Source organism: Anarrhichthys ocellatus, unplaced genomic scaffold, assembly GCF_004355925.1.
Source record: "Anarrhichthys ocellatus isolate YVR2014 unplaced genomic scaffold, GSC_Weel_1.0 scaffold65, whole genome shotgun sequence".
Lineage (NCBI taxonomy): Eukaryota > Metazoa > Chordata > Actinopteri > Perciformes > Anarhichadidae > Anarrhichthys > Anarrhichthys ocellatus.
This window is the reverse complement of record NW_022280095.1, coordinates 1,586,654-1,611,493: the sequence shown is the minus strand read 5'-3', so window position 1 is coordinate 1,611,493 and position 24,840 is coordinate 1,586,654. Positions and strand designations below refer to the sequence as shown.

Below are 24,840 nucleotides of genomic sequence, written 5' to 3'. Positions count from 1 at the left end.
TCCTTGTCCTTCTCTTGATTTTTCTCCACGTACCAAAAGTCATTCAGCATGGTTTGGCTTCCTGGATTGAACGGCCCATTCACATACACATACACTCATTTGCAAAGAAGAAACAGAGTAAAATAAGTCTGTTTCGCTTATGCGAGTAAGAAAGAAGATCCTTGCAAATGACTGAAATCTGCTACTACTAGAATAAATGAGATATGAAAGATTAATGCAATAACACACACACACCTACATACACACACAAACACACAGAGGGCGACAAAGGAACACAATGGCTACTAAATCTTACGCGGTAGAATGAATGATAAGGGTTGATGGTTCAACTGTACACATTTGAGTAACAAACTCATGCTCTTCATAGAACTGAAGAGTTTTCAGTGGCAGTTCAAGTGGTGGAAACATTTGGCAGATAAAGGACACATTTACAAAATGCTCTCGTTGTGTGGTGCTGCTGCACTGACTGTTAATGGAGAGACATTAATGGGTCGTTACAGGGCAGACTGTGTTGGATCATGAAAGAAAAAGCCTGCTGAATGCATTCAGTTATTCTGTACGGAACGTGGTCTAACTCCTTTAATGCACTCGTTATATGGCACTCGCTTCTGGGATTCACACTGTTCAACAATACCTCCATTCAAAACAACTCAAATACACAGTTTGAAGTATAAAGTTGAATGTGTTATGTGTTAAAAACAGTATGGTAAATGTAACTGAATGGAAGATTTTGCAACACAAGCAGACTTCAAACTAGATTATTTTAATTGAAAAATGAGTCTCAACAATTAATGAATATATAAATATTTCTGGTCTGGCAGGCGGTTCATTAACTGATGCTGTGCCCATGGAGAATTGAGAATCCAAAAATATAGTGCTGATTACCTGGGGCCTGTTCCTCAGACTTATCTACAGGCTCTGCACCATCCTTTATTATAAATGTATGCGTTGTTAATTTGGAGCCCTGGGAGTGGAGTGAATCTTGCGGACATCAGCTTTTTAAATAGAAGCCTAAGCCAAGTTAGTGACAGTGTCCGGTGTAAATGTGTAAACTGCAAGTCAACTATTAACCCATTAAGTATTAGTATACGTGCATCATGTTCAGTGGCCGGTTCATCATGTTTGGTACTATGTAGTTATGGCTTCATGGCTTTAAAACTCTTTTTCAAAGAACATAAACATGTCCTTGACATCAGATTAAATCCACGAAAACAGCAAGGAAAATAGGGCTGTACGCTTTTGAATCAAACCAAGTATGTTTTTTGGAGTTATTTCTTTTGAATACCTCACTTTTTTTTAAGTTTTTTTCAGAATCAAACAGCCTTAAAGAATGAATGACTACAAATAACCTACAAAACATCATTATTGTTAAACTGTAAACACTTACTAAGCAGCAACATAAAATAAAATAGTCTTTGCAAAAGTGAAATCCTAATAAGATGAGCGAGCATGTCACCATCTGTCTGTAATCTGCATTGGACAAAAGAAAAAAGCCAAATAAAGAGTTGATCTATGTTTTAATTCATTAACATTCATTCATTTAAACTAACATGACATCTAAAAGGTACCAGTTAAAACAATAAAAACAAGCACATTTCTCAAAATAACAAGTTCATTTTCTGTGGGAGTGACAAAACATCAATAATATGTTGCTTTAAATAGGCTGTGTTCATATTGTGTACCTCCCATTATTCTTCATTGGCCACGTTCAACTTTACGAGAATACTTGTCATGACCTGTCACTGTTATTTGTACCTCCGTCCTCTTCAGAATGATGAAAATCTCAATCCCAGGTTTTGCATAGAAAAACATTGAGAGAATTGTTGCATGATCAGAGCTTGACACATCTTTCAGACAGCGTATGCCAGTGTAAAGTGCAGAAACAGACAGAGTAAGGCAGAGGGTCGGGTCTAAAACAGAACACATCTATTGCTCTAGTGAGATAAGGATGGGCAGTTAAGCGGTGTAGAGATAAACGGGAAAGGAAAAGAGGTAGAGAGAGAGAGATTGATGAAGGAACTTGAAAAGAAGGGCACATGTCAGGTAAGTGACAGGGAGAGAGAGAGAGAGAGAGAGATGTTAAAAATGATCAGTTTCAGGAAATAATTACTTTCCAACCAGTAGGGATGCGATAAGATGACTTTATCCTAAAATCTAAATCCTTGCTATGCTCACACAGAGCTCAGTTTACCTTTGCTGCATCTCCACTTCTAACATAGCTGCATTTAAAACACTTACACCAAAAGCCTCTCTGAGTCTCCAAAGATCAAATCTGATCATTAGTTTGGTAATAACTGGAAAAGTCAAGACTCTTTGCAAAACAACCTCACTTGAAACTCACATTGATTGTCTCTCTCTCTTTCTTCAGTCCAGCATTACTGGGCCTTTAGTTATATCCACGTGCCGTCATAGCTTATGCTTCTTCTCTGGACGACACTGGCAAACTTCCACCAGCTACTGAGTCACCGCAGGATAAACTCTCGTTGTCCCTTTTCTCCGTTTCTTTTTCCCCACCTTCATCTGAGCTATTGTTGGTCTTCAATACATCGTTGCTTTCATTTGGGGCCTCATTTTCTGCAGCTTCCTCCTTCTTTTCTGTCTGCAGGAGTTCTTTAGCATCCTTACCTCTTGCCTGCTGCTCTGCGTCTGAGCCCACGGACTCCCCTGCCTCCTCTGACAAAGAGTACATGTCTCTGGAAATCTCTCCTGCACCTAATGTGGCTTCATTTCCACTCCAGTGGCGTTTCTGGAACAAGCCAAAGTCAGTGATATCTTTCGGGGAATTTCTCCCCTGGCTTATGCTGGAGCTCTCTTCAGAGACCACAAGTCCATTAGGTAGACCGTTGGAGGCTTCAGGCGGCCTGGGTGAAGCTGTACCACTGCCCTGCTTGAGGATGGATGCGATCATCTTGAAACGGTTGAGTTTGCTTTTCACCTGCACGCTCTGGGGCGAGGGAGAAACCTTGAGCGAGGAGTTGGGGTAAGCAAGGCTGGACTCCGCTGAGCTCCCACTGGCCTTTGCCACCTGTAGAGCAGGCTTCCCTGTCTTCACCATGCCCATCACCTCGTAACGAAAACTGGAGATATCTTGTTTCAGTTCCTGGAAGAGGAAAGCAAAAAGTGAGCTCCCCTGGTAAATTAACGAATGTTTTTTTCATTTGACTATATTAGCCTGAGTAGTTGGTATTTTCAGGGCACTCTGTAGAGTATTGATTATATTCTAGCTCGGACAATACTAAGTGTAGAAAGTGTAATTCATAAAATATTGATACAGCAATTTTGTTTTGTCACAAAGGATATGAGAACATTTTAATGGCATTTCGCAATTGCATTTTGGTCTCTACCAACTCCAGAGGGAAATATCTGGCTTCTTAGAAGCTAAATGTTCCATGTTTACCAGATAGTTGCTAACTGTGTCTGTCTATCTGACAGCAAAGTTGTGGGATGGAAAACCAAAACAGCGACCTGAACTCTAACTGCAGAGTCGGGTGATAATTCTCTGTGGGTCGTCACTATGAGCCACTCCTTACAGTCATGTGATCTATTGTTAATATATATTGATTATAGACGCTTATTCTCTGCTAGGAGCTGTGCCCACCTTGAAGTTCTCTTCAGTCAGGCCTTCCTCTGTCTTAGCATCTCTGATCATGGCGGCCACATAACGTTTCACCAAGTTCCTCAGCACCTCCTACATCCGTGAAACAAAAGGCAACACAATAACATCCTCCAATATTGAATGAAAGTGTTGCTTCAATACAAAACTCACAGTCAAAAAGACGCCAAATATATACGCACAAAAGGAAACGCATTTCAAGCTGCATCTCATCCAAAAATGCTACAATAACCACCTGCAGATATGGGCAAATAGGAAATACTCTGCAGAGAACGGTGATGAACATCCCGCTGGGTGTAATTGTGTGAGACATCGCAAAATCATTCTATTGACAGATGGAAATTGAAAGTGTAGAAAGGCGTCGAAGAGCAGTGTGATCTCTGTCTCTCTCTCTCACACACACACACACACACACACACACACACACACACACACACACACACACACACGCACACACTAGCAGAGGACAGTAATTGTTTTCAGCTTGCTTTGAAAAAGACTACATTTACCTGATACTGATGGTTTACCCTCAGGTTATCTGCTGCTCGCCTCTGCACAGAAATCAGATGCCAGAGAGCGTGAGTTAGTAAAAGAGTGGGAGATGAGAGAAAGGGCATATTTACTTTTTCTTCACGGTATCACACATTTGCATTACACTTTGCTGTCTGTGGGTCTCGCTGCATATGGCCCCCCTGAGTGTTGCAGCATAAGACAAGAAAGACTTGTGCTCTAAAGTGAGATTCATGGTTTCTTCTTTGAATTGATAGCATTGACAAGTATCGATGAAAAAAAACAGACACGCAAACTCTTCTTCTTCAATGTGTGTTTTAGTATTTGACACCTGACTTACTCCAATAGTTCCAAAGGTTTCAGGGCGCTTGGCTCTGGACCTCTTGCACACTTGTCTCTTGATCCAGCAGATGAGGTACAAGAATGATTTGGGGCTGGGGATGATGTTGAACGGGGCTGGCAGAGTGGCCCCTTCTTCAAAGTAACTCATCCACAGCTTTGTCCTGGCAAACTTCCACTCGATGTCTGCATGATCCTGAAACCGAGATTAGGGCACGTGAAAAGCACGACACAAACATCATCTATCCCACACACTCATGCGTCTTTTTGTTTGCAGTGTGTTCCAGCTGCGCTCACAGCAATGTGCTGGTAGGAGTTGTTCATCATGGCTATGAGCATGTTCAGGAGCACCACCAGTGAGATGATGTTGTAGGTGCCGAACATGGTGGCGCCGACAAACTCAGTGAACTGATGGTCAGCATCCACGTTGGTCACATACAGGCTGATCAGACCAAAGATTGACCAGAAGAGAGACTGCAGTGTCTCAAATAACCTGCAAGGGAAACAGGGAAATATATGTGTTACTCAAAGCCTGCAAAAACATCAGTTTCTCTTAGCAACTGAAACTTTTTTATTATTTTTGTTTTCACACATTTTTCAACCAGTAACAGCAATATACAGAGACACACAACTCTCTCATACTTTGCCACTGAATTTCACACCATCACACATCTAGACTACGCATGCAAGCACGTTTGGATTCATGTGAACTCACGTGGAGAAAGCGTTATTCTGCTCCACACAGCGGATGCCTTTGCATTTCCCCCTCTCATCTGAAGCCTTGGTCTCATAGTAAAAGTAGAGCTGGTTCAGCCCATTAGCAAATGCAAGTAGGACCTGGAGAAAGAGAGAAGAAGTGTGTGCCAAGTGGATGCAATAATTTTAACAAATCCATGTGTTTCTGTATGCATGACTATATTCCCGTCTGTGTGCAAACGTTTGTGTGTTTACCAGACAGTAGATGAAGAGGAACTTCAGGATGTCCAGCAGCATTCTGCCCAGAGAGATCTGCAGTGGCCCAAGGTGAGAGTTGGCTGTGAACAGCGAGATGAGGCGCAGGGAACTGAAAATGTTTGCAATGGCAAACACTGCCTCAGCTACTAGGGTTGGGTGCCACATCTCCCACTGGTTCCTCGGTTTACTACCACTGTACTGAACAGGACAGAGGATGGAAACAGATAAAGTGAGAGCACTATAAAGTTACACTGCACCTTGTCTATTTGACTTCTATTCTTAGATAATTGGTTACCTTAGCGTAGGCTACGATCTTTAGGGAGATGGTGGCCAGGTACAGAGAGTTCATGACAAAGTCCATCAGGTTCCACCAGTCGTGGACGTAGTCTTGGAAACCACCATCCCACATTTGTTTGATCTCTGCCCAGATGAATCCTGGCAATACAGAGATTGTCAGATCATCTGTTCAATAAAAATCCTCATACCATGGACATGAAAAATACTTGTTTCTGATTGGCGAGCAGGTAGTATTTCTAAAAGTCATTGCTGCATCCAAGGTTCTGGAAATAAAAGTCACGTTTATTTCCTGCACAGACATTTTCAGGTGAGTGGGAGTTAGAGCCTTTTTAGTTTGGATGGGCATGGATTATACAAATGCATTAGAATTGTATTAACAAGACACAATGACTGTTAACATGCTGATGTTTAGCAGTTATAATGTTTACCAGGTTCACCATCTCAGTTTGGCTTGTTTGCATGCTAACATTAGATCAGCACTAATCGCAAAGTACAGCTGAGGCTGATGGGATGGATGTAATTACTTGTGCAGCTATTGGGTCATTAACCAATGTATTGGTAATGAAACCAAATTAAAATTTTGACTTGATGCTGAAGCTAGATGAACAGTCCAGGGATCAACAAAGTCATGACAATTCATTCTGCGAGGTCATTTTATGGCAATCCAATCAATATTTGTAGAGACGTTTCCCTAAAAACCACAAATGTCAAGCTCATAGTGGTGCTAGAAGAAAAGTCTGGGGATCACTAAAGTCAATAGGATGGATCAGACTTCACTCATTTTACTCACCCAGCACCCAGGGCAGGATCATCCACTCCACAGTGGTCGGTGCGGGGCCCTGTCTGTCCTGCCTGTCCTGCTCTGTGGTGACAATGTGCTGGGAGGCGAGGAGCAGCAGGAACAGAAAGGTCAGGTAGGATGCTGTGTGGCAGATGAACTTGATGAAGGGCTTGCGGATGAAGAGGCCTTGGCGACTCTTAGGAGCGATGAGGTACCACAGAGCAAACACAGGATAGAGGAGGCCGATGAAGACACAGGTGAAGAACTTCCCGGCCCAGTGGCGTCGTCTCCAGCCGGGGAACTCGTCATACCACCGGGACGCCAAAAGCTGCTGGCAGTTTGGCTGAGCTACAAACTTAAAGAAATAAAGAGGAGAGTTATACTTTTCTGTTTGATCTAGGGAGATAAAAAATAACTAGCACTTTAATCTAAGGTATGATTCCAGCAGGGAGACAGCATCCTCAGCCTGAGGCTATTGAGTGGTTTTACACAGAACATAATGCCCTAGTGGCCACGTGCCAGAATTAGCAACTGCAGCAAGTTCCAGTTCAGAGCATGCAAACGTAGGAGTGGGATGTGTTGGTGGTGTCAAAATGTAAAGAGTAATCATCGACACACATGGATATTTTAGAAGGAAATCAAGTAAAGGCAGTCTTGACATAAAAGGAACCTTATACAGGCTGCGAGGTCAGTAAAAAAGAATCTACAAGAAACTAGAGAGTCTTATCTCCCATTTTATCTCCCTTACACACAAGGTTATTCAAAATGTTTGCAACACGATTCAACATGTGGAAAATATTTTGTGTTCTTTTCCATTGTTTGGATTGTTTGAATATTTGAGATGTTGTGGGATCAATACCTCATGTGAGTGCTAAGAGGAAAAGAATAAAGGACAATGTTGTCGAGGTCATTACCATGCTTCTCTTGGTAACTGCGTACAGGTTTGAAATCGTCAGTGAGACCAAAACAATCAATGCATCAAAACTGCAGCTGTGCTACAGAACTGCCTCCGCCAAACGGTCTGTAGCATCAGCAGCATGTGGTGATAATCTAGACGTATCTGGAATACATTCCCGTTAAAGATAACAAGCAAACAAACTCATTGTGTATCGAATACATTAGTTTAACAGCATGGGCACATGCAAACACACTTAACACAGGCGCATAACAGCGTTATGAAATATCACGTTGAGCCTTTATACCAGAGTCAAAGTGTCGACCGGCACCGTTGGGTGTCAATTCACCAACTCTGCAGCCTTGTTACCATGGGAACCAGAGATCCCTAACTGCGTTGGGGTCTGGAGTAGAATTGCTCATATTTCCATACTTCAACTATACAGTGTTGCCACAAAACCTGAGAGGAAATGCAGACGAGAGGGAATATCGGAGATGAAGTTCATGGATGAGTGGAGAAGAAGACGACTACTTTTTATGAGAGAGAGAGAGAGAGAGAGAGAGAGAGAGAGAGAGAGAGAGAGAATATGATCGATGATACAACTTCAACTCTTTGTATCACCAACATATCAACATATGCTGACGATGGAAAAATAAAGAGGGAAGGAAAAAAGGAAAAAGCTCCCCTGTTGATTTTCTCTTTTCATATAATTCCTTTGAGCGTGAACCTGATTATAGACGAGATGGCTAACCTCGTTAAGTTGCACCCAAAGTCTGAAGCAGACTCATGGGTGCAGGCCGAGTCTTGTAATAAAGTACTTGATCCCAGTAAATAATACAGTAAAAAGAGCCATTGTTTTAGTTTTTTATGGTGTTATCGCACAAGCGAGTGGCCCGTTCATAAATAAAACTGTTCCTTTGTAGCTTTCATCTTTCACTGCTTGTCAGAACATTATTTCTAATTAATGATAGTAAACAAAAGGTACTTGAGCTGCCTGATGTCTTGCCTTAAGCAGCATGATACATTAAACACTGACAGCGATGCTAATGAGGTCAGAAATTAAGCTAATTAGCACCATAATTAGGAAATGTAATAATAGCTGTAATAATAACGTAATCTCCAAAAGGCGATTACGTACCTTTACAAGATAAATATGTGGTCTGTATAAGATTTCTTTTTTTTGTTCGCAGTATTTGATTTTATAGAAAGCAAAAGTGTTGAAGTGCCCTGCCCTCATAGAGATACAGGTTATTATTCTTTCCTTGATTTACGCTGCTGTAACATTTAAACTTCCATTCATTAAGAACAGCCTCTTTCCAATACAAACCTCTTTCTATTCCTCCTTCCTGGTGAAAAACAATGTCACCATTCCTTCGTCTGTCACAATCACTTCCAAACTCAGCTGTGATAAAGTGTCATGTTTGCCTTAGGTGGCATGTTCACACAACTCAATCAGAGTCCCTCCTGGTCTTACATCCCATTGAGAAAGTGCATCTCTACACCCTTTCCTGCCTCTCGCCACTGTCAACAGCCCAAAATTGCCAGGACAGTGATTAATCTATCAATGTTTCAGGGTGTTTTCTAGCTCTGTGAAGACAAGTTCCCCTGCAGCATTACCAACATAAAAGGTCTGCTGAAACTCTTCTACTCCGCTTCCACAGACACACACCGACAGGCATGGAACTTACAGCTGGCTATATTTTAGTTGCGATTGGCTTTGATAATCGTTGAAATATAAATGTCAAATATGCCAAGATCATCTGCACAATCTGATCACCTTTACTTGCATGGTGTAAAAGTTTCCCTGTAGGATATAGTCATCATTCATCATTTGTTACAACTTACCTCACCACGATGTACGTAAACTTCTAGCTGACAAAAAGGATTTCTGAATCAACCCACACACTGATGGTCACACTGTCCGGCTATAGTATGAAGGAGATTATTCCAAACACAAATAAACTTGTGTGAGTATTTTTAGCATTGGGAACAAGTGGAGTTACCTCTTTCTTTTCTTTTAACAAAACAATCTGAAGGCTGAACAATGCTCACCACTGAAGACTGAACTGGGAAGACAGATCTTTCTGTTGCAGTGAATAAGTGCTGTGTGTTAATGGTCCTTCATTACGTAACACTTATTCTTCTTGCTGCAATGTTATCTCCATTTAATGGTGGCATTAAAAACCTCTTGAAATACCGTATTGCAGTTTTTACGACATATCACAAGGGGGCAACGTCATACTACAGCATGTACCTCTGACGAATTCAAACATTAAAGAGGCAGTCTGGCTCCGCTCACACTGTGAATCTTCAATGTACTCACCTACATTTTTGCAAGTACATCAGTACAAATGAGAGTAATCCACTGCTGAAACCCTCAGGAAGGTAGAGGGGATAATCTGCACTTTATTGTGTTACTGATCATATTTATGTGATTTGGCCTCCCGCTGCATCAAAGCGCAGACTGCTCTGTTTGCTCTGCTCTTTAGAGTGGAGGCCTGTGGAGATTTCTCTTCAGACCATTATAAATTGGGTTTCTAAACCCTGCGAGCACAGCAGAAGCAAAACCGCAAAACACACACAGATGCAAGAATAAATACTAAAAACCTAAGCCAGCGTGCACGCTAACGACATAAGAGGGTTAAGAGTTGAAATGTCCTTCGGTTTTTTTCGGTTGAGAGTCAAAAACATGCTCCCTGTGACTCAGTGCAACACTCAGCCACAGCCTGTACAATAATACAAAAATGAAAAATAAATCACACATTCAGGCTGAGTGTCATGCCAATTATAAGAGCTTGAGTGTTTGTCTGGAAAATTGCTGAAAGAGATGAGTTTTGATCACACCGCAGACAAAATGCCCTGAACACAATGGCTGTCCTCTGCAAAAACAAGCCTTTCAAGTCCAACTAAGCGTCCACGTAACCCTCGATGCCTCGCAGGGGGCGAAACCCAGTCTGGCTTAAAGATCGTCTGTCACAGGCACAAAGCAATCACTTTAAATACCTCTGTGAGTGTTTGTTCGTATATATTTACTCTGTACACATTTGTACTGCAGCAGAAAACATTGAGATATTGACAGATCTACTAAACGATTTCCACTGCAAATTCTCTTTTTGGTTGCAATTTTATGAAACTCTGATAAGCTACGTAAATACTTCACCCATTTTACACACTTCAAACTTTTGTTCTCTTTGACTCAATGAATTATTTACTGAAGAAATATCCCACAAAATACTACACCTTTTGGCACAGCGCTGCCAAGACAACTGTTATTACTGTTAATGAAATATTTGCTTGTGTGGTTGGATCTATATTAAATCCAGTTCCACACATGCCTCCATTAGAGTATCTTCACTCCACATACTACAAAGGTAAAACCAGTAGCTCCATTACTACATATTCTGCAAGAAATCTGTAAATCAAGTCATCAAAATAAGTGCAGTTTCCAACAGAAATCAACATATTAAAAGGTGTAATTTTTGAAATGAGGGTTAGAGTTTTGAAAAAAGAAATAATAAGGCAGGTTGCTTTATTAGAAAGAAGAAAATGGAATTAGTTGAACCTAACAGGTTGAAAAAAAGGTTTTCATTTGTTGACTTTACAAAGAACATTTAATACACTACAGCACTCTATAACAGCATTTCTGACAGAATAACTTTACCTTGAAATGATTGCTAACCAATCTAGGCAGCTGGGACATTTATCATTTAAAAAGGACAGCTGGGTGGATTGTTACTCATATCGTGAGACACTGTCCTCCATCAAAGTCCCGGTGCCCGGTCGAAGGGTGTTATGGATAGCACGCAGGAGAAGGGCATATTGGGACATCGTCTGAATAATTAAAGAACCCCTGGGGAAGAGGGATGTGTGGCAAATCATCCCCTCAGCAGCAGGAGGGGATGATTGCTTACACTTTTGTGAAATGAGGGATTTACTGCCAACAACAGACAGGCTGGATAAGATGACAGGGGGACTGTCCATCATCATGTACACCTGTTGCACTACTTCCAATTGTCCGTTTGAGACTCAACATGCTCACTCACCAACCTGTGTTTGATGTGCAACAACTGGATGGACGAGGGGGGGAAAGAGCAGAGTCGTAAATCGAGAGGCCTCCAAAAGTGCATCTGCTCTGAGCAAAGACAGACAAATTAATTATAAAACGCTCCGAGGAGTAATGTGTCGGCTCCCTCACCTTTATATTCAGCGGAACACTTATTTGACCCCTTTCTTATTGCCTGAGGAAGCCATCAGTCATCCCATAACTTAGCAACACTATAACCGGGCTTCCTCATTACATCCCATTAAACCCAGAAGAACGGCTAATGCATCAGTTAGATGATTTTCTGGTAACCCTTTTATATTCACCCACAGCACTAAGCTTTTAACAGGTGCAGTAAAATTAAATAATTGTAAAGTGATTACAACCATAACTAACTAATTACAAAAGAGTCAGTATGCAGATGTATGATGTTGTATTACTGCTCAGTAACAATTATAACATTTTTGGGGTGTTGGAAAATATTATCCATACTGAATGTTTATATACATATCACATGTATCTACTTATTAGGAATAGAAATTGCACCTTTTAATTAGATTTTTTTTCACACCAATTGTTGCTGGCTCTACCTGACAAACATTTATCACACAACAGAAACAGCATGAAATCAGTGGACTGTAAAGGAAATACTGCAATGGAGCTATCAGGTTTGAACCATTTCCCTCAAAATTATTCATGTGTGTTTAAAATGCAACGGAGGTCCTACAGGGTTGCTGAATAAAAAAGTCCAATTTATTGGGAAGCTTCAGGAAACTGAAACTCGACTGTGAAAGTAATTATCACTTAATTAATGCCTGTTTGCCTGCGCATTAAACCCAAATGTACTATACATGCTCTGCATTAAATATCACAGACTATTATGAAGCACATATGTTTAACTGAATGTAGAAATTCAGCAACAGGCTAATGCCTTTTCAGTGACACAATGACTGACTTGATTTGAATGAATAAACACCATCTTCATGTTATTTTAACAAAGTAGATCAAGAAGTTACCTTGCAGTTTTAATGCTTTGGTAATGAAATTCAAGCTTTGCATATCTTCAGCTGCCAAAGCTAAAAGAAAGATACAATCCTAACTAAAAAAGAAACTGATGCTGATCTACCATCAATACACCTGCTTTTATTGGCTGGCAGTAACACCTGTGAGAAGTCATTGGCTTGGTGCAGCAAATACAGCAGGCTTGGCAGGCATGTGGCATTGAAATCTAACAACAAGCTGTACAGTAGATAACGTAGCAAACAATACTGGCCAGAAGGGGAAAAAAACGAATACTAGAGGAGAAGCCTGAAAAAACACAAGATGATTTCTCATATATTGCAGAATTTTACAGGCTGAAACTGTAATATTTCTTTCTCTGACTCTCCCTTGACTGAGACGCACTCTAGTGTTCGAGATCATTTTGTTGATAGCCAAGAGGATGATATTCTCTGCTTCCTTCCCATTACTTTCTACAAGTCTTTCATGTTTTATCCTTCAAAAAGTATTGAGTTCTTGTGTTTTAATTGTGAGCAGGGTGATTATCAAATTAACTACAGATGTCACACTATGGCACTCACTCACTTAGCCTTGATTCTCACAGCCTTTGCCATCTGATCCAGCTAGAAAGCTATGAATTATTCTTTAAAACATAAACTGAATACCTTGTACTGTACCTATACATAAATAGTATGCATCTTGCTTACCTCTTTTTGGTGGTATTTGATAGCTAGTTTGAGTCTTGCCAGGTCGGTGTTGCCCTCTTCCTCCAATAAGTTGACGTCATCTCTGTAGTTGAGGATCATCTCCAGCTCTCTGGAGCTTCTTGTCTGGTCCAAGAGGTCCTTGGCAAACTGTTTACACTGCTGAGACAGCTCCTCATACTCTGATTTGAACTCATTCTCCACCTTAAAAAAAGTGTACACAGAATACAGATATGGCTAAACACCAAGAGTCCTGCAAGAACCTTGCAGCTGAAATGTAAGTCAATATATTATATTAAAAATGTCTGAGTACAGACCTAAAAAGTGGTGTTTCTAAATTGAATCTGTGGATTTTGTGTCCTGAAAGCACCTGGCATTTGTAGCTTTATAAGAAAAAGAATGATAATGAACTTGTGTTTTACATATGGAAATATCACAAACCATAGCAGGCAATGATCCAGTGTTTGCAATTATTTCTGTGAATTTTCATCGCTGACCCTTTTCATTATTTTTATGTCAGATGACATTTACCGAGAGCAATTTATATTAATGCTGAGCTAATAAACGGACAAGCCATTGAATGCCACATAATGGTATCATGAGAGGGCACAGAGAGGTTAATTAATGCAACATAATCAAATCCTACGAAAGGACGTTCCTCACCTTGCTGAGCTCCTCCAGCTCCCAGCTGAGCCTGAATGCAGTGAGGAAGGGGTCCTCGCTGGAGAGCGCAATTAGCGAGGGACTTGACAGCGCTTTGTAGATGTTGAGGCGGGAACGAGAGTGCCGCAGGCTGTCCACGTCTGAACTAGACACACACTCCACACAGTTACAGCGCACCTGCAGCATCAAACAAAGCATGAACACATGTTAATGAGGCTTCCCAGCATTTAGTAATAGAATCAGGCTTCGGTCCTGCAATGCAAGCGCTGTATCCATTATGTCAACTATGCTGGATATGTTGTTAGACATTAAAGGCCCAATTTTGACTGTATAAATTATTTGCATATTTACACATTACATTGAAAATGTTTCCTTTTGTTTCTCAAGTGAACTAATCATAATCTGAAAACCCCTGGGCTTTAACAGAATCAGAAGACATCAAGTTGGTGTCAATTATTTGATAATATCTTATAAATAAGATCCTAATACAAATACTTAATGACATGTATACTGTGTTACTACCTTACTGAAAATACAAATTGCTGCTGTTGAGTAAAAATCCAGTTGAGTGTATCTTCTGTATCTGAATCGTTTCGATTTATTGACTCATAAAACACTTTCATAACCAACCTCTGGATGTAGTGTCATAACTGCACTTTAATCCTTCTGCACACAAGACTTTTGTTTGCCCCCAGAACGTTTGTTGATATTTTGGCGATACAGCGTTTCACGTGGACAATAAAAAAAAATACAAATGGTATACCCACCTCATGAGGCTGTGGCATAGACACACCTTTCTGCACCAGAAGCTTGATGATTTCATAGTTGTTGGTGTGTGCAGCGAGAATGACGGGAGTGATGTCAGGGGTGAAGTCAGAGAACTGCTTGTCCAATAAGATCGGAGGAACCTTTCAGCGAGAGCACAGAATAACAATCTTTAGACCCACACATATATTGAATGAATGGCTTTGGCCATTATGTGATCGACTACCAATTTAAAGACCTCAGATTTATTGTTCCTTCTGTCAGGTTTGACTGACATGCTCAGCGCGCAGTGGAAGTACAGTAATTGGTGTGGTTGAACACAGTACCGAAAAGATCTTCTGTTCCCCTCAGAGAACAGTTCAAAGGTCTTCACAGCGAAGATAAATGGAATAAACAGCAACAAAAAGAAAAACATTAAAGCTTTTGGCAGCTGCAGTGAAAACAGTTCAACTGCCTGCAAGAAATGGTGCCCTTGGTCAAAGTCACAAACAAAATGTCGTCCATATCAAGACAGCTGTAAAGGGTGTAGGCCAAAATGTAATAAAAAGCATCAGTATTTCACACATTTCACAGGGAATTATTATGCTCAGAAAGAAACTCATTCCACCTATTCCTCTTATCACCCACTCCAGCTAAACCCCTTTTTGCTATTCCCCTGTCATTCAGCAGGCTGCGGGCTGCAGGAGAGTAAGCTGGCTCTTTTCACTTCTTTTAATTGAAGTATACTGTTATCTGATTCTGCGGTGAGAGAGAAAGGGGGGAGAGAGACAGGAGAGTCAGAGAACTGTTGGAGGATAACTGTGCGATATGTTAGGACGTATTTAGCAACTTGATGTAGACAGAGGAGAGATATAAGGGGATAGTGTAGTGAGAGAGCTTTACTCAGACTAATGTCCTCTTTAAACTACTACTTCTAACTACACAACTATATTGGTCTCTCAGAGGCAAGGTGTTCTCATCTGATAGTACAAAATAATCTATCAGCAGCAGGAGGCCTTCTACTGGCAGCTTTCTACACGAGAAGCCATATGTGACAGTAAATCACAGTTTGGCGACAAGGGACACGTGGAAAAAAACCTGTGAGAGCTTTTATGTGAGTCTTACTATGAGTGGATGCACTAGGAAAGTAGAGTGGAAACAGTGCTGTAAAGTGATATACAGCACTGTTTCCTGTATTCATCGATTTATTAGGGATATACAATAGTTACTCTTCTCATTAGCATGAAAAGCACGAAATAACAAGACTTAGCGTGAACAGCCATGCTAGCCTCTCTGGGACACAGCAGTGCTTTGAGCTAATGGTGACATAAACATGCTCACAGAGACATTTAAGTAAAAAAAATACAATGTGAGCCACGAGGTGGTTTTAGAGGGAAAGTCAGGGTATCACCAAAGTCATTAACATTCATCCTCTGGAAGCCATGTATATCTGTAGATTTTGTCCCAATCCATTTGGTAGATGTTGACAAAAAGTTCCCTGAATAAGTGAAAACTTTGACCTGCACTCGATGAAATGTAAGGGGATCACGGAAGTCATTCAGATTCATCTTCTACGCACCACTGTAATCTGTGACTAATTGCGTGGCAACCCAGCAATAGGTTGAGGTACTTCGCTTGAAGCCACAAATGTCAATGTGCTCATGGCGCGCTAAAAGAAAAGTCAAGGGATCACCAACATCTCTAGAATTAATCCTCTGGGGACCATGAAAGTCTCTACAAAATGTCATAGAAATCCATCAAACAGTTGTTGAGATAAGTCTGAACCAAAGCGGTGGACTTACTGACCAAGCCCCAATAGAGCCATTTATAGAATATAGATTTGATTTGATTCTAAAATAAATTACTGAAAGACAATAGATGTGAAAAGTCTCTTTTAAGATAAGATTTGAGGATTATTGTACCGTTGGCTGTTTGAGAAAAGTTCCACTTTCATGAATAGAAACAGGAATAGTATCAGTGAAACTCTGAGAAAAAACCTATGAAGATTTCTCATAAAGATTTCATCATCCATATCGCATCCAAAAGTAATTTTACATGTGGAAACTAACTACTTGTGTAGTTTACTCTCAGAGCAGCAGCAACTACAAAGAGTGCCACAGATCCACGTCTGAGAGTCACGGAGGAGGGGGATCTAATAAGCTATATACTCTGTTCTCTGAGTGGGAGGAGGAGGGACATCAAATAATCGACATCAAACAGCCTTGGCCTGTGCCCAAGCACGGAGCAAGAGGAGTGCAGGCTAGATGTGGAGTTATGATAATAATGGAGAACAGGAATGAAATTGTAGCCCACTTGTCTTATATTAGAATGAGGCGTCCACCGTCACCACGTGGGTTAAGATAAGCATCTGCAGAAGCACAGTGTTTCTTTTATTTTAACTGTGCTAATTTTCCAGACCCCCCCACTGGTTTTCACCTGTCATCCTACTACAACATCACAAACGCTGTTCAGATCAAGATGGAATAAAGTGGGACACTGAGCGGTCCTCTTTTTGAGTGACACTGCAGAAAAACAAGCTCAAGTCTTTGTGGAGTCAAGCAAGCGTGATTATGCTTATTGTGTTCCATGTAAGAAGGAGAGGGAGTTCCTTACGTAACTATCTTTATGTGCACATGTAGGTTGCAGAGTAACCCATAAAAATTAAAAGACTGACAGAAAAAGAAAAAACACAACAACACAGAAGCACCCTGAGGCCCTTCTAATTGAGAAACACTGTGAGCTTCAGTGTTTGTGCCTCCGACAGATGCTTATCTGTGCTCAGAGGATAATACATGAAGCTGTTTAAAACGCTGATATCCAGGGCGCTGCTCAGTGGAAAACAAATAACCCACAACACTTGTGAGATTATTACAAACACATCATTCAGACAGCCTGCAAAATGGAAAGATAAATACACACAATTCCAGCAAGGCATACATTAATCTTCCTGCTAATAAATCTCAGAAAAGACAATGGCAACAGCTATAATGCAATGTTTTGCCAGACAGCCTTTTAATATAATCAATGGCCTTCTCTTGAGGAGATTTAGTGTGATCTATTTTCACAACCTACTCATGTGATGGAAGGAAGCATATGCATCCCCACTATTCAATTAGGGGGAGCAAAGTTATCGTTTCGCTGCGCCGCATTTTGATCTGTACTTTCACCGACATGCCGAACTGATTTGCGAGTCAATGTTTGCCATCAATCGTTAGCCCAGTGATCGGAAAGGATTCGCCTGTGGAGATGGGATATTCACAAAAGAGCTGAATCACAGAGTCGGCTCTTTTAAGTGTAACGTGGCTATTTTGCATTAGTGCTGTTGGTAATATTTTTTGGGATTACTTGGGATCTAGTGGATAAACACATATAAGCACAGTTTATCCATCTTTTTCAAATGCAATTAATTAACCTTATTGCACATTGTCTTTACATCCCAACAGCAATCATTAAATCAAATGGTTTGAAAAAAAAGAAAAACATTCCAGTATCTGTGGCAGTCGCAGTACTGTACTAAGCCCGTCCAATCATTTTCTTCTGCTGGCTTCCTCCCCCCACACAACAGCCCACTCACCTAGAATGTCATCGCACCCTTAATAATCTAACGAATCTTTCCTGGGTGACGGCCCCATGGACCCTGACAATTATGTATTCTTCCAAGTTTGCTCCCCTATTTTAAAGCATAACCAGGCGCTCATGAGCAGAAGCTCTATCTCACAAAGACGTTAAGCGAAATGTGGCGGCTGATAGATGTCACAGCTGAGGGGTTCGGATGGATATTTTTGGCCTCTGTATCTCATTCTCCCTCCGTCTCTCTCCATTTAACAAACAAGCCCGAGCCATCTCTTGTGCTCTTTTGTTCCCTAATACATGCTTCCTTTTCCTTTCACCCCCCCCCCCCCCCACTATTTCACTTTATATTATCAAAGACAAACACACAGCTTCTAACAGGAACAGCAAACAGCAATAACGTCCCCTTTTCAGTTGATCGATGAAGCTAAAAACATCTGTTCCTTTGTGGTTTATGGTGCATTACTGCTGAGAAGTGAAGAAAAGAGCAAGTGCAGCCTGTACGTGTGTGTTCCAGTTTGTACAGTATGTACACAGTGCATGTGCGGCAGGGACAAGAACAAGAAAATGCCCCTTGAGTCGAGAGCAATCAGTGCAAAAGAGTACCAATCTGAAATGAATTACACTGTATTTTGTTTTTAATTATAGCAATAAAAGCTCTAAACAGGCACTTCTCAAAGACTAGAGGAAGGCTTTGTTAATGAGCAGCAGTATTCTGAAGTTTTTTTTTAAAATAAATATACTGTAACTTTGGATAAAATGTTACTTTCTCTCAGTAAACATACTCATTAAAATGTCTTAAATGTAAGACCTGTTCCAAAAGGCAGAAGAAGTCTTAGATAGCCTTTTGAAGTGTCGACTTTTGTTGTTTCCAACTCTACTGGGTCAATTATTTTAGATGGTATAAAAAGCTGCAGGCAACTGCATTCAGCTTGTAAGCTACACAATGAGGAGCGTTTTGTTTTTACTGCAGTTTATACCATTCAGTGAATTGGTATTGAGGCCACTGTGCACTTCCAGCTCATTGTTCTCTAGGGTTTGTTATTAATTTACTTTTATAAATCACTGTTCATACATTTTATGATAAACAATACATGTGGTGTGAGCTGTGCATCTGTCCAATGCCATATTCTGCTGGATAAAAGCTTATTATACCTTTTACACATAAAACATGGCGCAGGTCCCTTCAAACACAAATAGGATCACTACAGGTGATATCAGTGAATCAACTACAAAAAAAGAATAATAAATTAGTGCTAAAATTAGCAAAACATGATTTGACAAACTGGAAAAAAAGAATGCATTTCTTCTGGGGAGAAAGTAAACGTCAACAATCCTAGTTTCTCTGCTAGTGCCCCCCAGCCTTGTCAGCAGCTCACTGCCTGTGCACCGACACACTCCTTCCTCACGAATAAAGCACTCTTAATTTAAAACTCCTTCCATCCCCCTCATTCCCCCTCCTCACCTGCATGCCACCACTAGGCTTCTTGTGATTTAGCAGCAGTTCCACAGCTCCCACCACTTCCTTGCGGATCGCGTGCAGCAGGGCATCGCCGACGTAGACGTTAAAGCTCAGCAATAGTTCGATAATTTCCAGGTTCTCGTTCTCAATGGCAATCAGCAGAGCCGTGCGGCCGAGAGGGTCGATGCAGTTGATGTTGATCTTGAAATAGATCTCAGCCTCCTGGCAAAATGAGGTAGTCATTGAAAGTCAGGGTTTCTTTCTAGTGCTACTCTGGGACTTTGTTTAATAGAATATCAGTGAGTTGAAGGGAAAATAGTAATTGACAGAGATTTTTGAACGGAAACGTTAACACCACACACCTTTCAGATCTGACAGAGAAACTCCAAGTCTACAGAGTTTTGCTCTGAGAGAGCAAACACGTACTACCAAACAGCTGGTGTCTACTAAATATCTGACACCTGTCAAGGTAAATAGATGCCGCTGATGTTATTGGAAATGAGTAGAGGATAATCATGGCTGCACATCTTACCCATACATCTGCTAATATTTTCTAAATCAATCCAATTAGATTAAGGCTTTAATTCCCATCCATCCATCCATCCATAATTTAGAGGTTCAGTGGCTCTATTTATCATATTATCCGTTCTTCCATGGACTTATACACACACAGATACACATACCTCTAGAGCCTGTTTGACACTAGCATAGTCTCCCTTCTCCACAGCTCCAAGGTAGGCTTTCTCCAAAGGTGACAGCTCCGACTCTGCCCGCACAACTCTCAGCGGGATGCGGTCCCGGTACGAGGAGCTGTCAGTCCGCCGGTAGTACAGCTGTGACATCTCCCTGGGCTTCAGCTTACCGGCACTCTGCAAACACTGCTACAGCTGCTGCCAAGCTGAGGGAGGTCACACTAGAGGGGACCGGAAACAAAGGTGTTATAGGAAGAAGACACATGTTGTTGGTATTGACTTTGACAAAAAAGAAAAGATGAGAAGACGACAGGAGCAGAGGTGAAGGGATTATATAGACAGAGAGAGATGAAGGCTTGAAGTGTTGCAGCTCAAATGGATGATAAGATCTTTAATTCTTGAGTTAATGACTAAATGTCATTAGTGATGCTTGCTAATTGATTGACATCAGCTGACTAAGTGGTTGCCTGGTGACAGCAAAAACGATGCTTTATGATGCACAGTGCAGCTTCACAGAAAAAAAGCCGTCACAGTGACAGTGACTGTCTCCTAAGGCAACGGTCAAGATCTCTGTAATCTGGCAGTGGTGAGATCTACAAGCACACTTTCATAATGAAATACTGACCATGAAGAGAAGACGGGGAAGTAGTGTTCATAATTACATAAATAAGTAGCATTTGTAAATCTGAGAAGTTAATCCTAAAAATGAAATAACCCTTTGGATGTCCTCAGATTATGCAACCATAATATTGAGCTCATTCTAAAACGAGTATCAGTAGTGAGTTGACTATAACCACTGAGCAGGTGCGCAAAAACATGAATACAAACACAAGGGATTGGCCATTTTCTATTGCTCTTTAGAGGATTTAAAACCACAGGGGACTGAGAGGACAAGAAAATAGGGGGTGCAGGAGATGGAGAGGGTGAAGAATAAAACATTAAACAAGATAAAGTCTCAAAGGTTACATATTACTAAATATAAAAAAGGAGTTCAAGTAGCTGGTGTGTAATGCCGCCTGTCTCTTCACTGTCTTAGGATAACTCATTACTGCTGTCCTCTGTGAGCCTCTGCATTTTAAATAATGAGTGGATTAACAGATTTACAGCAGCCCAATTAGTTTATGAGAACAGCTATGCAATTTATAAAAATGTGTAAAAGTTTGATTTTCTAAAATAACATATTTTAAGGAAAAAAAAAATGTTTTTAAACTCAAATCTTGCTTTTGTGCTGAGTTAGAAGAGATGATTGATGCCAATGTGTCTGTACGGTAAATATTAAGATAGAGCCAGCAGGGGTTAGCTTAGCTTAGCACAAAGACTGGAAACAGAGAAAAACGCCTATCCAAGCTCAGTCATAATGTGAGAAATTCCAGCCAACTGCAACTCTAAAGATCACTAATTAGGAGGTTATATCGTGTTTGTTTAGTCTGCACAAAAAAGAGTGAAAACAACATGTTGTGATTTTACGGAGGTTACTTGCGTCACTATTTCTTGGCTGGCGCAGTAACTTGCTGGAGTCTCCGCTGGTTGACTGGCAACCTCGCGGTGATGACAAGACTTCAGGAAGTTACTCCCAGCCAACGTAACGTCCTGTAAAGACATGGGAGAGGATCGGGTTTTGAACTAGCAACTCTAATGTGGCCAAATTCTGATGTGCTGAAAGGGCAGGCATTTAAGACGGCTCAAATGCAAGCTAATATATAGCACCAAAATAACGGATATAAAACGAACATCGTGCAGTTAACTGTCGGCAAGTGTTCCTAAGCAACATATTTTTCCCCATTGTCACCTGTCATCTCCTCTTACACTCAAGGTGGCACTTTAGGGATGCCCTAAGGTGCCTCTAATTTCCCTCCTTTAAAGAAAAGAGCTTCATCGTGAAAAGAAGGATTTCTGAGATCCTGGGCATTAGTGATATTGCTATAGCCCTTTGTGAAACATATCCACTTTGACTGCAGTACAGTCACCACCACTGAATATCTATCTTGAGAGGTTAAGTAAAAATCATGCACGATGCAGAAAACATGCATGCACAGTCAGGTCTGTTGATTCTAAACGTGTTTTTAACAACATAAGCCCTCTCCTCAGCAACAGCGTTAAACATATTCTAAAATAAACAAAAATATGATTTCAATATATTTGAATATTCAACTCTATTCAAAAAATATATATATATATATATCTTTTCTCTTAAAAGTAAATTTTTTCACAACTAGTCATGGTCTCAATAGCTTATTTTGTGTGTCTTGTGATTTCTGGATTCACTGTTCCACTATATAAAGGATAGACAGAAGTATGTTTTAGTGTTTGTTCTACAGATGTCTTATATCAGGTAATATATCATGTTTGCTGCGCTTATAACACTGTTGTGTCATTGTAATTTGGCTTTTGCCAATAAAAAAAACACTGAGTTGATTGTGAACATGGGACACAATTTGCCACAAAATACAGCAGCTATATATAAAGTTAGGCTGCCCACTGAGCAAAACACCAGTACCAGTGTTGATACTGATGGTCTGCTGATATCACTGTGGGCTATTATTGAAAACACACATGCTCAGCCTTCTGTGCAGAGGGCCCTTCTTCTAGTCTAATCACACTTTCCTAGAATCGATACATGATTTGGAAATAGAAAATCTGAGCGTGTTTGTTATGGTGTGCAGCACCACTCAAGCGTAGAGGCAGGGAATATGATGGGCAAAATGTTTTCTTATTCTGAAAGTATCATTGATTGGACAGCACACAATGCATATACTTGAGCGTTCCAGCAATCCAAGAAGCCTATTTCCAGAAGCCTGCCCTGTGTTTACAATAGCAGTAAAACAACTATAAAATGGTCCAGCATGCATTAATTAACGACAACAGGTCAATTGGCAGACTCAATGTGCCATTTCCAGTGAATGGCGCCATGCTTACACTCACAGGTGGGATTTTGACATTTTTATTTCTGTGTTTGTGCGTGAGAAAGCTGACAGCAAATAGCATGGATGGAAATAAAAATGGTTGCGAAAATGAGAGAGGACTCTTCTTCTTGCCTGCTGGGGTCCTTCGTCAGTTACAAGCCGAGGGACCCTAAAGGCAACAAGTTACATCTGATACTTCATATAGTACTCCTGTCTGGCGTGAAAAGCCTTTTATAGACAAAACATGCGAATTTTCAAGTAGCCTTCACTGGCGCAAATTATTAACCTTTGGGATGTTTGGGATGGGCATTAAAGTTCGCTCACCGAGATCAACGTTCTTCCTTTTGAAAACATCCCGACACCACGTGAGGACTAATAAAACAGATGTTTCAAGCTTAAAAACATAATTCGCCTCAACTTCCTAATAGCTTACCCCAAATGTGAAAACTGCAGTGTGGATCTGCATGAAGACCGTTCATGTGTTGGTGCCTTGTGATGTCAGTCCGCCTTTCTCTTGGTTTTCAGTCTAGTCTGCATTCTCCCATCTCATTTTTGGAGACTTGAACTGTCCATCCAGATTCCGTCAGTTTTCATCACGACTTCCATTCGGTCCTATTTTTTGGGGGGGTGAAACGCAAACCGGCGCACTCCGCATTCAGCTTACCGCGCAAGAGACGAAAGCGACAAGTTGTCTCGGTGGATTACACTTGATTCAGCAACGCGTCCAGTTTTCCCCAGCCCGTATTCCCACAGATGTTCTTTCCCACTCGACTTATCCACCTGTTGGGGGATGATTGAGCGAAAAACAGCGCCTCCAGGAATAAACGCGGAGCAGCCAGATGCCTGGCGAGCGGTATGCGGCGCGCTGCTGCAGACTGGTCGTGCGCACTTGGAGACGCATTGAGCTGTGGCACTGCAAGACGGGGGGAAATCATCTAAACAAGCAACTCAGCCAGACATTCAGCCTCTCCTACAAACAAATGAAAATCGCACCTAACACACACAATTCCAGTTTCCCATTTAGCTTTTCTTGTTTAAGAAATGACATCCAGACATAGCGGATTGTTGTAAGAGCATTGCCTTTGATATTACTTAGTCTACTATGTTGTTGTTTTTTTTTTAATTAAATAGGGCTAGTTTTAAACACAACTCTGCATTCAACTATATGTAAGGCATAGTATTTAACTTTTAATTGATGGTCAACCAGTGGACAATTGTATGTGCTTATTACTTAATCAGGCTTAAATCAAGTTCCATCCAGTTATGACTTATTTATCAGTGATGGTCATGATGTTAGAGTCAAGTTATATATCAGGGTTTGCCCACTATAATTTCTTCAAACAGCTTATCTCATCACTGATCATACCCCCCCTCTCTCTTTAAGTTATAGACCTGTTGGTGCTGTAAATTCTTCCTAATAGTGGATAAAGCTGTTGAATGTCCCCTAACATGTTTACAGAGTCTCCAGGCCAGATTCATTCCTCATGTCTGTCTGTATGTTTGTGTGTGAGTTCATGTTGGCAAGACTTGCACTTACACTGCAGGTTCCTGTCACAGTGAAATGTCACAGATTTCTGCTGAAGATGAGTCTGTGGGTTTGTACTATACTCATACACCAATTTAGTTATTATAAGAAAAAGGAGAAAAAAATCTCCTTTCTTTGCACTTTTGG

General features: G+C 40.9%; 1 protein-coding gene across 1 annotated transcript; it reads right to left on the bottom strand.

Annotated features, from left to right (window-relative positions):
* Positions 1–1,543: 1,543 nt before the first annotated feature.
* Positions 1,544–24,138, bottom strand: trpc4a (transient receptor potential cation channel, subfamily C, member 4a). Its single transcript, XM_031872647.1, has 15 exons — positions 23,602–24,138; positions 20,257–20,486; positions 19,577–19,795; positions 14,565–14,705; positions 13,798–13,974; positions 13,138–13,338; positions 6,504–6,849; positions 5,712–5,851; positions 5,414–5,614; positions 5,178–5,299; positions 4,760–4,955; positions 4,464–4,658; positions 4,123–4,164; positions 3,599–3,688; positions 1,544–3,100 (listed from the first exon to the last, which is right to left on the bottom strand). Exons 2-15 carry the CDS (start codon positions 20,413–20,415, stop codon positions 2,414–2,416), a joined length of 2,916 nt encoding a protein of 971 aa, XP_031728507.1. The 5' UTR covers positions 20,416–20,486; positions 23,602–24,138; the 3' UTR covers positions 1,544–2,413.
* Positions 24,139–24,840: the final 702 nt, after the last annotated feature.

Excerpts from the sequence above, each read along its gene's own strand:
- trpc4a (XM_031872647.1), bottom strand. The coding sequence starts at position 20,415 with ATGTCACAGCTGTACTACCGGCGGACTGACAGCTCCTCGTACCGGGAC. Across the intron at positions 19,796-20,256 it reads GTGTCAAACAGGCTCTAGAG|GAGGCTGAGATCTATTTCAA; the intron begins GTATGTGTATCT and ends TCATTTTGCCAG. Across the intron at positions 6,850-13,137 it reads TCAAATACCACCAAAAAGAG|TTTGTAGCTCAGCCAAACTG; the intron begins GTAAGCAAGATG and ends TATTTCTTTAAG.